We start from the raw sequence: 16,593 nt of genomic DNA, 5'->3' as shown, positions 1-16,593 counted from the left end.
GAACTTATGCCATCTGACCCAGTTCATGTTTTTCTTGCTTGTTGTTTGTCTCCCTCTTCTAGAAAGAAAGCTCCTCCATGGCAGGGACTTCTGTTTGGGTTTTCATTGCTCCACCCCCAGGACCCAGCACAGACCGAGTTCAGAGTGGCACTTCAGTGACTTTTTGTTAGATGCATGGGTTGTGGGAACCAGTAGTGTTTTGAAGCGCACACTTCAGTGCTCTGCTAGATCTTGGTTGGTTAAGTCAAGTTAAGCAGATTAGCTTGTGTCACCAGCTTATTGGAGCATCTCGTCAAAATCATGAGATATTCATAGACTGTGGGAGGAATGGGCGGGAAACGTCTGATCATGTGGAGAAGCGTGTGTGTGTGTGTGTGTGTGTGTGTGTGTGTGTGTGTGTGTGTGTGATGGCAGTGGTTCAGTGGGGGTCTCTCAGCTCAGTTTGTCCTTGAAAGGATAGAGGATTTAGCAGTGATTGGGTGCTGGGTGTTTAAAGACCTAGAGGTAAAGCCCTAGGAGCCAAAGAAGGAAAAGCAGCGCTGGAGCTCAGGTGTGCTGAGTTCCATTGTAACTCATAACTCTCCATCTTAACTAATGTTTTTGTTTGTTCGTTTGTTTGTTTTGTTTCGTTTTTGTTTTGCAGTACGCGGGCCTCTCACTGCTGTGGCCTCTCCCATTGCGGAGCACAGGCTCCGGACACGCAGGCTCAGCGGCCACGGCTCACGGGCCCAGCCACTCTGCGGCATGTGGGGTCTTCCCGGACCGGGGCACGAATCCGCGTCCCCTGCGTCAGCAGGCGGACTCTCAACCACTGCGCCACCAGGGAAACCCTTAACTAATGTTTTATAGGGAGCTATTTTCTACATAAAACAAGTCAATTTGTACTGGAATTACCTACAAATTGTGTCCAAGGTCTTGGATCAAATTGTGCATTTCTCCCAACTACTTCTTTGTTTTTAAAAGAAAAAAATTGCCGGGAACCTAGATCACAATTCTGTGATCATTTAATATGATTGAGAAACAGCCTTGCCCACCCTCGCACACACCCAGTCCACTGCCACTTGGATTGAAATTGCTTTAGTGAAAGTGTCTCTGTGAAAACCAAAGTGCAGATGTTTTCACAGCTCCTCTCTTTTCATAAAGAAGGCGGGGCTGGAGAAGAGTGGGAATATTGAAGGAGGCCAAAATAACCGCTTGGAGCCTGGCCCCTGGCTGCTCTGGACCTGCCCTCGGAGGGCGAGGGCCTTTCTCAGGGATCTTCTGGGGGAGGGAAGGTGCTGAGCGCTGTGAGCGTCAGCATCGCGGGGGCAGGACAGGTGTGAGGAGCCCTGGCCCTTGTCAGCAGTTCACACGAGGATGCTGGCCTTCAGACTTAAAACAACGCTGTAAGGAGCTCCTGCCCACCCACCCCTTTTGCTTATGGGGAAACTGAGGTTCACAGAGGTTTAATAACTTGCTAGAAGTCCTGCAGCTGGTAAGTGGCAAGACCAGGACTAAACCACCTGACTTGTCTAACTTCGTAACCTCTGCCCTTGACCTCGCTGGCCTTGTCGGTACAGATTCCCATCTTCTGACGGGGGTCAGCGCTGAGCAGGGTCTACAGCGCTCTGACGCTCCCCTCTGGTTTCATGCAGGTGTTTGGTCATCCAGTTACAGGGCTTCCCCGGAAGGAAACCACTGTGATTCTGCCCACAGGATATGTAGCAGACAGCTTTGCATGACACTGTCCCTCTCAGCACCTTCCGTTTGGGCCACCCGTTTGGACTACCACAGCTCCACTAGTTTCCTAAAATGCAGTGGTGGCAGTTCTGTCCTTTGCACTGAAGTCTGCCTGGACCTCCCGACTGCTCTGGCCCTTCTTCCGCAGCATGCTGACGGCCTGTACCCTCTCTCCTGCAGATGCCGCCCTTACGAGGACTGCTGTGGCTCCAGGTGCTGTGTGCGTGCCCTCTCCATACAGAGGCTCTGGTATTTTTGGTAGGTCACGACTCTTCCTGGTCTCATCTGCTCCCCCTGCCCTCCCCCAGGGCTCTGCCCGGTCAGTTTGTCACAGCCAAGGTGACATCACCTCCCCCTGAGGCACCGTGGTCTCCGGGTGGCCTCAAGAAAGCAGGTACGTTGGGGCTGGCTTCACGTCAAGCACTTCTGCTCACGGAGTTTGGAGAAACTCGTCCCCATTTCCACAGACTTGTGGCTCGGAAAGAAGACTTACTCTTTTGGAAGCTGGACTGTACAGAAGCCTGGTCCTTCAGCGGCTCCTCCACCGATTTCTGAAACGGAGCTGAGGCCAGTTGTGTTAACCAGAGAATCAGCCCATCTCGTTATAAAGTTTCCACTGCCTGGAAATCTTCCGTATTCGCATTGTGTCCGCTGAGTCCTGACTTTCCAGACAGACAGCCCGCATCCTTGCCCATCTTCCAGCTTTACTGGGGGAAGTTGGAAAAGCTGTCTGGAGTCTGTAAGATTGGACCTCGGGAGAGAACGAGGGAGTAAAGCTGACAGAGTCCTAAAAGGATAGGATGCAGAGTTTCCACTAAGGAGAGGAACCTCCCGTGAGTGGCCAACCTCAGAGGATGGTTTGGAGGCTTGTCTGAAGATTCATTTGACTCTGTAGATAAGAGATAGGCTTCAGATGACAGAGATGGCAGAGTACGTGTGGGAAAGGATTTGCCTAAAACCAAAAGGGCATTTCCTGTGCCTGCCGCGCTCTCCTCTGCACCACTGCAGAGGTACAGTCTTCGAGGCAAACCCCGTGAGGGATTAGGACCCAGCTTTAAGGTTTAAGCTTCTTCATGGGTTTCAGGTTCTGACATTCCTGACGTCTAAAGACTTTAAGGCCTTTCCAGAGCGTGTGGTGGCAGACACTTGCATTTTTGGTGAGATTTTTGCCTTTGCCTCCTGACAGCTGTTCCTAATGTTTGATTAGGGAAGTCAGCAGGAAGTGGGTACTCCACCTGCCACGTTTTCTTTAATAGGAGACCCTCTTTTCGTTCTCACCATCACCACCTCCTTGATGGGGCTTTGGCCATTTGGGGGCTGGACTCACCTGTCACATCGGGCTCTGAACAGTGCCACGCTGGTGTTGGCTTCTCCCCACCTCCTAGTTGCTAGTGCCTCAAACTCTGTAATAGAAGGAGAACTTTTTTACCCTGAGATTTTCCACATGTTAACACCTCTGTGTACCTATCAAGGTGGAAGGGACTGGTACCAAAGCTGGGGTGAGGAGGGCCGGGGGAGGGGGCATTTCAGAGCTTTGCCTGGCTTTACACACGCGCCCCCTCAGAACTTGCCTCTCCGGGGCCTTGTGGTCGAGGGTCCCGAAAGGGATCAGCCGTGCTTCAGGTTGGCTTGAAACACCAGACGAATGATGATGAGATTGTGGAAATGCTCCTTAAAAATAAGAAAACGTGTCAAAGTTTAGACATCACGTGATTAGAAAGAAGGAAAAATGGAAAGTCCAGGAGAGCTCTGAGGGCCTGGCTGCTAGAGCAGCTTCTGTCGACCTTCCTTGGAAGCGTTCGTTCCCTCAGCTGGTAGCCGGTGCTTCTGAGCTGTTGGCCAGCGTCACTTGTCAGGGTCAGGGCACCTCAGCGAGCCAGTGGGTCCCTACACAGAGGCATCTCATGAGAGCCATGGAAGGAGGGCAGGTCTCCAAGGTCGGGGTGCCAGATACCAGAAGGTTTGGTTGAGTTCTCTGAGTTGAGATTCTGATACCAGATAGCAGCTTCTAAACTGGGGATACAGCCAGAGAGTACCTTGAGATGCAAGTCTGAGGTGCCCCAGCTGAAGTCAGAGGACACAGGGTTTCCGCTCCATGGGTTCCTTCTCTCAGTTATGTGTCTGGTGTGGAGAAGGCCCCATGGCAGCCGGGCTCCTGAAACAGACAGATATCTAGACACATGGAGAGTTTTAGACCAGTGTTCTGGAAACAAAGCGTGCAGCCTCTGATGCCACAGACGTTGGGGAGGGAGCTGGACAGCTTCTGACCGGGCCTCAGCGAGGGCCTTCCCTGCGAAGGGCCCAGCACACTGCTCTTAGCGAGGGCCTTCCCTGCGAAGGGCCCAGCACACTACACTCAGCGAGGGCCTTCCCTGCGAAGGGCCCACCACACTGCTCTCAGCGAGGGCCTTCCCTGCGAAGGGCCCAGCACATTGCACTCAGCGAGGGCCTTCCCTGCGAAGGGCCCACCACACTGCTCTCAGCGAGGGCCTTCCCTGCGAAGGGCCCAGCACATTGCACTCAGCGAGGGCCTTCCCTGCGAAGGGCCCAGCACATTGCACTCAGCGAGGGCCTTCCCTGCGAAGGGCCCAGCACACTGCACTCAGCGAGGGCCTTGCCTGCGAAGGGCCCAGCACATTGCACTCAGCGAGGGCCTTCCCTGCGAAGGGCCCAGCACACTGCACTCAGCGAGGGCCTTGCCTGCGAAGGGCCCAGCACATTGCAGGGCAGGGACGTAGGCATGCCCCTGGTGAGGGGGTGATGGGGAGCTGGTGTGGGGGCAGGTTTGCAGGGCAGGCAGGAGGTTGGCAGGATGGAGCTGGGCATCGCGTGGAAGGAGGGCGGCTCTCCAAGCTGGTCCCACTTGACTCTGGAGGAATTTGGGCTCCTTACCATAACACAAGAGGTTTTGGAGGAGAATGCTTTCAGAAGTCCCTGCCAGCTCTAAAATCTTAAGTAATCTTTAACCAGGATAGTCTAATGAAATCCCCAGGATCAGAGAAGGTGTAGAGTTGGAGAGCACACTGCAACAGAGTGCAGCCTGGCAGGTGAGTGCAGCCCTGCTGCCAGGGCTCCCACGGGGCTGGGGGCTGGGGCAGGTCGGCCCTGGATCTGCAGGGGCTCTGCTGCTGCCTGGGGCCTGCATTGGGAGCTGAGAACTGCTGTTCCAAGTGCTGCGGGGGGGGAGGCAGGAAGGGACTGGAAAAACGAATTGAAGAAACCGGATTACTTTTGATGACAGAAAAGGCACAAACTTCCTCTCTTGATCCCAGGGAAGCTCCCCAGACCCGCTCAGCAGTGGAAGAGAATGTCTAGGAAACAATCGTCCTGTAACAGCACTTCCAAGAGCTGCTTTCTTACCGTGGCACGCCTTCCCTCACTGACACCCTGCTTCCTCCCGCTGTTCCCAGAAGCTCATTCCCCTGCACCCTTGTTAGTTTCTCTCAGACCTACTGCTTCAGTAAGGAATGAGTCTGATGATTGCCCCCTAAGCCGGGAGTTGGTCTCCTGCCATGTGACTTTGTTCTTATTTGCTTGCACCTGTGTGCTCTCCAGCAGTCCACGGTGTGAGGTGTGTATCACTTTTATTTGTCTAGGAAGAAATATGTATTCCATTTGATGGTGTAACCAACATTTTGGCTTGTCTCATGGAAGAGACCAAGATCTCGTATGGCTTCTGCATTTCTAATCCAGAGAGCCTGGTCCCTTGGGAGTGAGCAGTAGTGTTACTGAGAAGGGAAACCCTCTTGTGCATTTAGCCTCCCTGTGCTTTACCTTTCTGCTCAGGTGTTTAGAGTTGGACCCAGGGTTGAATGTAAGATTATCATGGAGTCCAAATGAAGCTGTCCCCTTTGGATTCCAGCATCTGACTTCGGAGAGGGCCTTGTTTTGCACACCTTGGATTCCTCTAGCTCCCCAAGACTGCGCCCCTCTGACCCCCCTCCCCATCTGCAGCTCACAGCTATCCTCTCCGGGTCTGTCACCCACCCAGCTTTTCGTGTGGGAGCACTTGTGCTGTTCTTTCCACCCAGGAAGAAAGCTCCTTCCCTTCCCTTCAATTTGTCTCTTTCTTTCCATCATTCAGGCTCAGCTCAGATGTTGCTTTGAAGGAAAAGAAGCTTCCTCACTCTGACAGATGCCCTTGTTAACCCTCTTGTTGCATTGAATTGTACCCTTGAAATGATGAACAGAGTTGTGTGTTATGTATATTTTACCCGCCACTCCCACCCCGAACCTATGTTGCATCCTTGCTTTTCTTAGCACTGTCAGAGTTGTAAATAAACACTTTTGTTAATTTGTTGTTTACTGTCCCCCTCCCCTATGAGAACTCAAGTTCAGTGAGGGGGAGACCCCACCTGTCTTACGCCCTGGAATGCACAGACTGGTGCTGGGATCATGGCAGGTGCTTAAAATTTTTGTTGAATGAATAATGAATTAGATGAGAGATCAGAAAGCCACAATTTCAGTCCTTTTCCTGAATCATTTCCTGTCTGGTGCCCCTGATCTTTGTTCGTGTTCAGCGTTCCAAGGTTGTCCGGTAAACGCTTACTGACTGACTAATGGACTTAATTTAACCCTTAACATTATGTTAATTATTCTTGAAGGCTTTATTGTCTCCTCTTTTCTTAAATTTCATTTGTGTGTGGACAGGTGCCTTTAGACCATGACATGGCCAGCTCTGCTGTGTGTGCATCCTTTACAAGAGTGTGTGTGCGTGTTGAGTGAGGTTCTGGAAGGTTCTGTGAGTCCCATCGTCATATCAGTTTAGAGATGGGCAAGTTTCTCAGTTATGTCTGTGTGGAACAGACAACTCGGCCCTTCTCAGAATGACTCCCCCTGTTTCTAGAAAAATGGGTATAGTGCAAATGTGAGGGGGGAAGAGTCATTCATTCATTCATTATTTACTGAATGCCAGTGATACATCTGAGAATTCTTAGATGATTTGAACAAAGGTCCGATCCTTAGCCGTCCGCTCTGTGTCCGTTAGACTGTAGGGTCATGGTAGAAGGTTCAGCCATACTTAGAACCTAGAGATTGAAAAACAGCCTGTTTATTGACTGTGAGCGTTTTCTCTATTCCTATAGTTTCTCTATAATTAAGAAGTGCTCTAGGAAGGGCACTTAAAAAAATATTTTTTATGGATGTTCATATAATAATGGAGAGAAAACTGCTAGAAAGGATCACGTGCTTACTCTTCTTGCTTTGACAGTAAAGAAAAATGGGGGAAATAGACAGTGAAGACCAGCAGTAGTGTTCAAACTGGATTGAAAAGGCATCTCCTGTTTTGACTAAAATATCGAGTTGAGGTCAGGAAGGTAATTGCACCAGCCCTTTGAAGCCAACGGCCATTTGGAGCTTTTGAAGCAGAAAGCTCACTTTGAGAGCTTCTCAGCATGAGTGGCCTCCATCCAGGGCCACCCAGAGCTCTGCAAGCCAGCTGTCTCCCTGGTGTGCTCCACCGGGCCCGTCCCGGGGGAAGGTGGTCGGGGAGGACCAGCCAGGGAGCCCTGCCGTCTGCCCGGGCCTCTGCCTGGGGCCTCACCCTGTGCTCTCGCCCAGGTTCCTCCTGATGATGGGCGTGCTCTTCTGCTGTGGAGCCGGCTTCTTCATCCGGAGGCGCATGTACCCCCCGCCGCTGATCGAGGAGCCGGCGTTCAACGTGTCCTACACCAGGCAGCCCCCGAACCCCACTCCAGGTCAGCCAAGCCCTCTGTCCTTGTCTCTCCTCCTTTCAGTTTACATGTTCTCTGTAAGCATGTTCTCTGCCACGGAATATGCTGGAAGAAAAAATTCAGGCCATGTTCATTCATTTAAGTTCTGATGATCAACCTTACTGTGCATTTGTGCTGATAATAAGTGCAATGTCTGCTGTGTTGTATGTCTGTCACCTCTTGTTCTTACCTAATTCTTGGTGCATCTTTTATGCACGTGTATGCAGCACGTTATTTGCTCTTTTTTTCCTAAACATTATTTCATGTGTAAATTTTTATGTAGAAACTGTACTGTCCATGACATTCTTAATGCTTCTGGACTAAATATTAATCGTGTTACTAAATGGTGATTTGCTTAGATAGTCTGTCCTTGCTGATCATTTGTTTTCTTTTGTTTTGCTTTTCATTCGTTCATTCAATAAGCGTTTGCTGTGCGTTTATGAGTATTGTGAGTACTTATTAATTGTGCTGCTATAGACATGTCTGCACAAGTTACATTTGGCCTATGTAGGGAACATTACCCAGAGTGGTGCCCCAGGGTCAAAAAGAATTCGTGGTTTCCTAATTCTTATAAAACACTGCTTTAACTACCTAAACCTCAGACATACTGTGGTGGGTGAATTCAAGTTTCCCTCGGGACATGGGCCCGTTCCTTGTTTTGAAATTACATGTGAGATGTTTCCCTTCCCTTTGGGGGCAGGGGGCGCCAGGGACTCTGCAGGGCTGGGGAGGCACTGCTCCTTGAGCTCCTGTCTTTGGGCCCGTGTGGTGGGCCAGTGGCCGCGTGGCTCCCTGCATGCCACCTGCCCCGTCAGGCTTCCCACCTCCAGAGTGTGGGCGGGCTCCCTCTATTCATCACACGCCATAGGGAGACAGTCGGACATCTAGAGTTCTGTTCCAGTTTTTACAGAGTTCCGGTTCTGTAAGATAAGTCCTAAGATCTGCTGTACAGCGTGGGACCTATAGTTAGTAACACTGTGTCGTATACACACGCCTTTGCTGAGTGGAGGTCTTATGTTGTGTCATCACAAATTCAGAGGGCAGCAGGAAATGCTTGGAGGTGATGGATAGGTTTATGGCATATATTGTGGTGATGGCTTCACGGTGTATATGGATTTCTGAACTCATCAAGTTGTAGACGTTACATATGTTCACCTTTTTGTATGTCGATCACACCTCAAAGAAAAAAGAAAGAAGTTGGGGGATTGAGTGTGGGAAGAGCTCTCTCTCATCTGCCCTTTAGACACAGAGATGCTGAGATGGGCATTTGCTGGTCTGGTTTTTATAGTTTTATTCCACCAAACACTCCACCGGGTTTTCTTTTATTATTTTTTTAAAACGTTGCTAAAAATCTGAATATGTGTTTTCCACAACAGTTCCGAGGTTGCTGTAGCTTAAACTTTCTCTCAGGGTTAGTACCACTTTTCATGCATAAGTGGATTTTTATTCTTTCATATTTGGAAAGATTTGAATAGCTTCAAATCTATGCTCCAGCATAGGGCAAAGTGCAAATTTTCAGTTAAAATGGGAGGCCAAACCTAGATTTTATCTGGCTTAGTCTGAGTTGTCAGTCCTTTGATTTTTTTTTTTTTCAAGAAGCAGACAGTAGATCAGAGAAATGGGTAAAAGACTAATGAATTTCCTTTTCCTTCTGTCTTCATGACATGGATTTTTAGTGGCCCGTGTGGCCACAGATGCAAGATGCCACGTGTGCTTGGCCCACAGCGTCAGGCCTGGGCTGGGGCCCGGGAGCTGAGCTGCCTGCACACGGCGGCCTCTTTTCTTTCTTTCTTTTTTTTTTTTTGTGGTACGCGGGCCTCTCACTGTTGTGGCCTCTCCCGTTGCGGAGCACAGGCTCCAGACGCACAGGCTCAGTGAATGACGTATCAATGAAAAATTAATACAAAAACATATGCAATGTAAGTGAACTGACATTTAAAGGTAAATTCATAGCCTTATTCTTTGTTACAAGTTTAAAATAAGAAGGTGAATTAGCTGACCTCTCCTTGAAAGAGGTTCAGAAATTAATAAACTCACAGAAAGCAGTAAGAAGTACATAATAAAAAATAAAAATTAATTACAGGAAAAAGAAAAATTGATTTGCAGATCTAAAAGTTAGTGCTTGGTGAAAGGCAATAAAAGTAAACGATATTGCTAATATAGATCCAGAAAAAACTATAATTGGAAAAGATACATGCACCCCTATGTTCACAGCAGCAGTATTTGCAATAGCCAAGACATGGAAGCAACCTAAATGTCCATCGACAGATAAGTGGCTAAGGAAGATGTGGTATATATACACAATGGAATATTACTCAGCCATAAAAAGAATGAAATGATGCCATTTGCAGCAACATGGGTGGACTTATCATATTAAGTGAAGTAAGTCAGAAAGAGAAAGACAAATACCATATGATATCACTTACATGTAGACTCTAAAATATGACACAAGTGAACTTCTCTACAAAACAGAAACAGGCTCACAGCCATAAAGAACAGACTTGTGGTTTCCAAGGGGGAAAGGGGTGGGAGAGGGATGGAGTGGGCGTTTGGGATTTCCAGATGCAAACTATTATGTATAGAATGGATAAACAACAAGATCCTACTGTATAGCACAGGGAACTATATTCAATATCCTGTAATAAACCATAATGGAAAAGAATATAAAAAAGAATATATATATATGTCACTTTGCTGTACAGCAGAAATTAACACAACGTTGTAAATCAACTGTACTTCAATAAAGTAAATTTTAAATAAAGTAAATGACATTGCCAATCCCATCCCTGATAAATCTAGTTAGTAAAGCTGGATAAAGAAAAAGTAAAATCATAAATTGAAACATTACATATCCAGAGGAGATTAAAAATTACAAAGAAGTACTCCTGAAATGGAAAATTTTGGTCGGATAGGAAAGTGTACATTACCAAAGATTCCTTAGAATATTGAAAATTTCAGTGGTCCACAAAGCAAGCAAGAGTTTGAGGATGTTTTCAAAGAGTTAGCTCTCAGAATGGCTCCAAATTCATATGGTATCTTTGAAACTTTTAAGAAACAGTTCATGTCAATGCTTACGAATTACTACAAGTATAGAAAGTTATGGAAATTACCTAATTTGTTTTGTAAAGCTAGTGTAACTTGTAAAACTAGTGTAACCAAAATAAAATTATATTGGATCATGTTTAATGATCATAAATACAAAAATCTTGGGAAACTGAATTAAACAATGTGTCAGAGAAGTAAACTACCATGTCCAAAGAGAGCAAGCTGTTAACATTGCAAGTTATATCAAAAAGCAATGATTGGCAGCAAATTCTGGGAAGAAGGTGGAGTCAGAAGCACCAGGATTCTTTCCCTTCACCTAGACAAAAACTGTCCTGGCAGAATCTATCTGACGTAACTGTTTTGGAACTCTGAAATCTGTTGAAGGCTTGTAACTTCCAGGGGAAAGCTTGGAGGGTAAATTGCAGCTAATTTTGGTCAGTATCCGCTCTGGACACAGTAGCAGCTAACTGTCCCTCACCCTAGGCCACATGGCAGGCAGCTGTGCAGAGGATTCTGGGGCAGCCTGCAGGAGACAGGCGGCAGAAAGGACTCTGTCCTCCAGATATTGGGGATCTGTGCTCTGATTGCTGTTTGCTGCTTCTGAGGAAAGAGGAGGCAGCCACTGTTGTTGCACCTCCCCTTCCAGCTGAAGTGACCTCCAGGGGATTTAAATGTCTGGTGCCCTTCCCCATACCCCTTTATTTTTCACTTTTTCCCCTCTTGGGAGCCAGGCATTAAATACTAGAACATTCAAAACAACTGTGTATACAGGAAAAATTAGTAAGTGACTGCACATCCCCAGTGAAAGGCTCAGAAAAGACTTGAGAAGACAAGTTTACACCTCAGGCTTTTCCTCTGCACAGAGTCAGCCTACAATAACAGCAACAAAAACCCAAAACAATAAGCAGAAACAAAAACGAGAAAATAGCAAACACCGGGGAAGGGAGAGAATCTGATTTCCAGACTTATCACATTATTCGATTCAAATGTCCAGTGATCAAAAAACCATAGAAAGAAACAGGAAAATATGGTTCATCCAAAGGAAAAAAAATCAAACCAACAGACTGTCCCTGGAAAAGACCTACAGCACATCTGCTAGACAAATCTTTTTTTTAAAATTAATTAATTTATTTTTGGCTGCGTTGGGTCCCTGTTTCTGCGCATGGGCCCTCTCCAGTTGCGGTGAGCAGGGGCCACCGCTCATTGCGGTGCACAGGCCTCTCACTATCACGGCCTCTCTTGTTGCGGAGCACGGGCTCCAGACGTGCAGGCTCAGCAGCCATGGTTCACGGGCCCAGCTGCTCCGCAGCATGTGGGATCTTCCCGGACCGGGGCACAAACCTGCGTCCCCTGCATCGGCAGGCGGACTCCCAACCACTGCACCACCAGGGAAGCCTTAGACAAATCTTTTGAAGCAACTGTCTTAAAGATGCTCAGAGAACGAAAGTAAGATGTGGAGAGAATCAAAACAAAAACAAAAAAATGTGTCTGCAAAATAGAAATATCAATAGAAAGACAGAAACCCTAAAAAGATATGAACAAAAAATTCTGGAGCTGAAAAGTACAATAACCAAAATGAAAAATTCACTACATGATTCAAAGGCAGATTTGAGTAGACAGAAGAAAGGATCAGCAAACTTGAAGATAAGACAATGGAAATTATGTAGTCTGAGGAACAGAAAGAAACAAGATTGAAGAAAAGTGAACAGAGCCTCAGACCTGGGGGACTTCATCAAGCAGATCAGCTTAGGCATCGTGGGGTGGGAGTCTCAGAAGGAGAAGAGAGATAAAAGGAGCATTATTTAAAGAAATAACAGCCCAAAACTTCCAAAATCTGATGGAAGACATGAATATAAACAACCACTCCAAGTAAGAGGAACTCAGAGACCCACACCAAGACACATAATCAACTTTCAAAAGCCAAGCACAAAGAGAAAAGCTTGAAAGTAGCAGGAAGAAGCAAGTCATCACAAACAAGGGACCCTTGATGTGATTATGAGCAGATTTCTCATCAGAAGTTATGGAGGCCAGAAGGCTGTGGGACAATACATTCAAATAAAAGAATAAAAACTGTCAACCAAGAATCCTATATCTGGCAAAAGTGTCCTTCAAAATTGAGGGAGGACTTAAGACTTTCCCAGATAAATCAAAGCAAGGGAGTTCATGACCACTAGACCTTGCCCTTCAAGAAATGCTCAAGGGAGACCTGCAAGTGAAATGAAAGGGCACTAGACAGGTATTCGAAGCTGTATGGAGAAATGAAGATCTCAATCAAGGTAAATACCTGGGCAATTATAAAGCCAGTATTATTGGAGCAGTGGTTTGTACTTTACTTTTTGTTTTCTACATGATTTAATAGACTATTACGTTTAAAGAAAAAAATAGTTATTAGGACAAAAGCTAGTATTACTATAATGTTGATTGTAACTCCAAATCTTCTTTTCTACATAATTTAAGAGACTAATACATTTAAAAGAATTATTAGTTTATGTTTTGGAGAGCACACAACATATGAAGATGTGATTTTGTGACAGCAACCACTGAAAAGGGTGGGGACAGAACGGAAAATGAGCAGTTTTTGTATGTTATTGACGTTAAGCTGGTATAAATTCAAATTACAGTGAGCCCTCTGTATCCACGGGTTCTGCATACATGGATTCAACCAACGGTTGATCAAAAATATTTTTTAACAATTTCAGAACGTTCCAAAATGCAAAACTTGAATTTGACACATGCTGGCAACTATTTACATAGCAGTTACATGGTGTTAGGTATTATGAGTAATCTAGAGATGACTTAAAGTAAACAGGAGGATGTGCATAGGTTATATGCAAATACTATATAATTTTCTATAAAGGACTTTGAGCATCCACAGACGTTCATGTCTTCAGGGGGTCCTGGAACTGATGGATGACTGAACAGTGTCTAACAGTAGGATGTTAACCACAAAGAAACAGCTATAGAATACACAAAAAGAAATGAGAAAGGAATTAAACATTGCTTTCAAAAGCTCCACTAAACATAAAACATTGCACTTCAAAAAAGCCACTAAAAACATAAGTCAATAATGCAGAAAATGAGGGCCCAGAAAGCTGTAAAGCATATAGAAAACAAATAGCACAATGACAGAAGTAAATCCCTCCTTATTGGTAAATACTTCAAATGTAAATGGATTAAACTCTCCAGTCGAAAGACAGAGATTGGCAGAATGGATAAACACGTGATCCAAACACAGATCTTCCTCGGCTTATGATAGGGTCCTGGAAACCCATCTTATTGTTTTTGTTTTATTTATTTATTTATTTATTTATATCATTGGCTGCGTTGGGTCTTTGTTGCTGCGCGTGGGCTTTCTCTAGTTGCAATGAGCGGGGGATACTCTTTGTTGTGGTGCACGGGCTTCTCACTGCGGTGGCTTCTCTTGTTGCGGAGCAGGGGCTCTAGGCGCTCGGGCTTTAGTAGTTGTGGTGCATGGGCTCAGTAGTTGTGACTTGCAGGCTCTGTGGTTGTGGCGCACAGGCTTAGTTGCTCCGCGACATGTGGGATCTTCCTGGACCAGGGCTCGAACCCATGTCCCTTGCATTGGCAGGCAGATTCTTAACCACTGCACCACCAGGGAATTCCCCCGGAAACCCATCTTAAATTGAAAATATAATAAGTTGAAAATGCATTTAATACACTTAACCTATTGAACACCATAGCTTAGCCTAGTTATCTTAAATGTGCTCAGAAAACTTACACTACCCTACAGTTGGGCAAAATCATCTAACACAAAGCCTATTTAATAATAAAGTGTGAATAACTCATGTAATTTATTGAATACTGTACAGAAAGTGAAAAACAGAATGGTTGTCTGGGTACAGAATGGTTGTGAGTGAACCGGCTCTTTACCCTTGTGATCACATGGCTGACTGGGAGCTGTGGTTAGCTGCCACTGTCCAGAATCGTGAGAGAGGATCTTATCACATATCACTAGCCCAGGAAAAGATCAAAATTCCAAGTATAGTTTCTACTGAATTTGTATCATTCACTGCATCGTACATTTCAGACCCCAAAACACAGGTTGAAAATGAAAGGAAGGAAAATATATTCCTTATCTTTAAATAGTAACCAAAAGAGAGCTGGGTAGCTATATATATATATATTTTTTTCCCTTAGGAAGAAAAATACAAGGCATAAATTACTAAAATCAGAAATGAAAGTAGGACATTACTACCAATTCTACAGAAATAAAAATGATTATACGAGAGAACAATTGTACAGCAAAAAATTGGGTTAATTAGATAGGACAAATTTCTAGAAACATAAAACCTACCAAGACTAAATCATGAAGAAATCGAAAGTCTGAATAGACCTATAACTAGTAAGGAGACTGAATCAGTCATCAGAAAACTCCAAACAAAGTAAAGCCTTGGACCTAATGGCTTCAGTGGTGAATTTTACCAAATATTTGAATAAGAACTAATATCAATCCTTCTCACACTTTCCCCCCATATTGAAGAGGTAGGAACATTTCTTAACTCATTCTGTGAGGCCAGCATTATCCTGATACCAAAGCCAGACAAAGACACTACAAAAAAAAAAAATTACAGGCCAATGTCCTTGATCAACATTGATGTAAAAATCCTCAACAAAGTAGTAGCAAACATTTCCTGTAATGTAAGGTTGGTTCAACATATAAAAATTGGTTGGAGTAATACATCCTGTCAACATAATGAAGGAAAGAAATGATTTTATCAATTGATGCAGAAAAAATGACAAAATGGAACACCCTTTCATGATCAAAACACTCAATAAACTAGGAATAGAAACTACCTCATAAAACTACCTCATAAAATCCATATATGAAAACCTCACAGCTTACATCATACCTGATGGTGAAAGACTGAAAATTTTTTCTCAAAGATCAGGAGCAAGGCAAGGGATACCTGCTTTTACCATTTCTCTTCAACATAGTGCTGGAAATTCTTGCCAAAGGAATAAATCAAGAAAAATAAAGACATCAAAATTAGAGAGAAAGAAGTCAAATTGTCTCTCTTTGCAGCTAATATGATCTTGTGTGTAGTAAAACATACGGATTCTAGAAAACAAAACTGTTAGAAATGATAAATGAATTCAGCAAAGTAGCAGGACACAAAGTCAACACACAAGAATCAGTTAAGTTTCTATACACGAACAATGTGAGAAGGAAATTACCCAAAAACTCCATTAGTAATAACATCAAGGAGAAGAAAATAATTAGGAATTAATTAACCAAGAAGGTGAAAGTCTTGTACAGTGAAAACTATAAAACATTGCCTGAAGAAATTTTAAAAGATGTAAATAAATGGAAACAGATTTTATGTTCATTGATTGTAAGACAGTATTGTTAGAATGTCAGTACCACCCGATATGATCTACAGATTCAATGCAAATCCAATTAAAATCCCAGTGATTTTTTTCCAGGTAGGAAAAACCCATCCTAAAATTAATATGGAATCTCAGAGGACCCCAAATAGCCGAAACAGTCTTGAAAAAGAAGAAAAAATTGGAGGACTCACACTTCCTGATTTCAAAATTTACTACATAGCTACATTAATCAAAACAGTCTGGTGAGGGCATAAAGGCAGACATATAGACCAACAGAATAGAATAGAGAACCCAACAGTAAACCCTCACATGTATGGTCAAATGTTTTTTGACAAGGGTACCAAGACCACTCCATGGGGAAAGGACAGTCTTTTCCAACAAATGGTGCTGGGAAAACTGAATATCCACATGCAAAAGAATCAAGTTGGACCCTTACCTAACACCATATACAAAATTTAACTCAAAGTGGATCAAGGTCCTAAATGTAAGACTTAAAACAATAAAACTCTTAGAAGAAAACAAGGACAAAGTGTCTGAACATTAGCGTCAGCAGTGATTTCTTGGACATGATACCAAAGGTGTGGGTAATAAAATAAAAAAACAGGCAAATTGGACTTCATGAAAAATTTTTTAAATTGTGCATTAAAGGACACTATGAATAGAGTTAAAAGGCTGCCTCCACAACAGGAGAAAATATTTGCAAATCATATATTTGATAAGCAATTAATATCCAGATTAAATATAGAACTCCTAAAATTCAACAATGAAA

At 44.6% G+C, this 16,593-nt stretch overlaps 1 protein-coding gene across 1 annotated transcript in view; it reads left to right on the top strand.

Moving 5' to 3' along the window:
* VOPP1 (VOPP1 WW domain binding protein) overlaps positions 1-16,593 on the top strand; it is a 63,707-nt gene that overhangs the window by 32,389 nt on the left and 14,725 nt on the right. The window contains exons 3-4 of the mRNA XM_065884347.1: positions 1,900-1,977; positions 7,279-7,415. Coding sequence (XP_065740419.1) covers positions 1,900-1,977; positions 7,279-7,415 — 215 coding nt within the window. The remainder of the gene's footprint in view (positions 1-1,899; positions 1,978-7,278; positions 7,416-16,593) is intronic.

The sequence above is a fragment of the Phocoena phocoena genome, chromosome 9 (genome assembly GCF_963924675.1).
Source record: "Phocoena phocoena chromosome 9, mPhoPho1.1, whole genome shotgun sequence".
NCBI lineage: Eukaryota > Metazoa > Chordata > Mammalia > Artiodactyla > Phocoenidae > Phocoena > Phocoena phocoena.
Note: the sequence above shows the minus strand (reverse complement) of the source record. Positions and strands in the feature narration are given on the sequence as shown.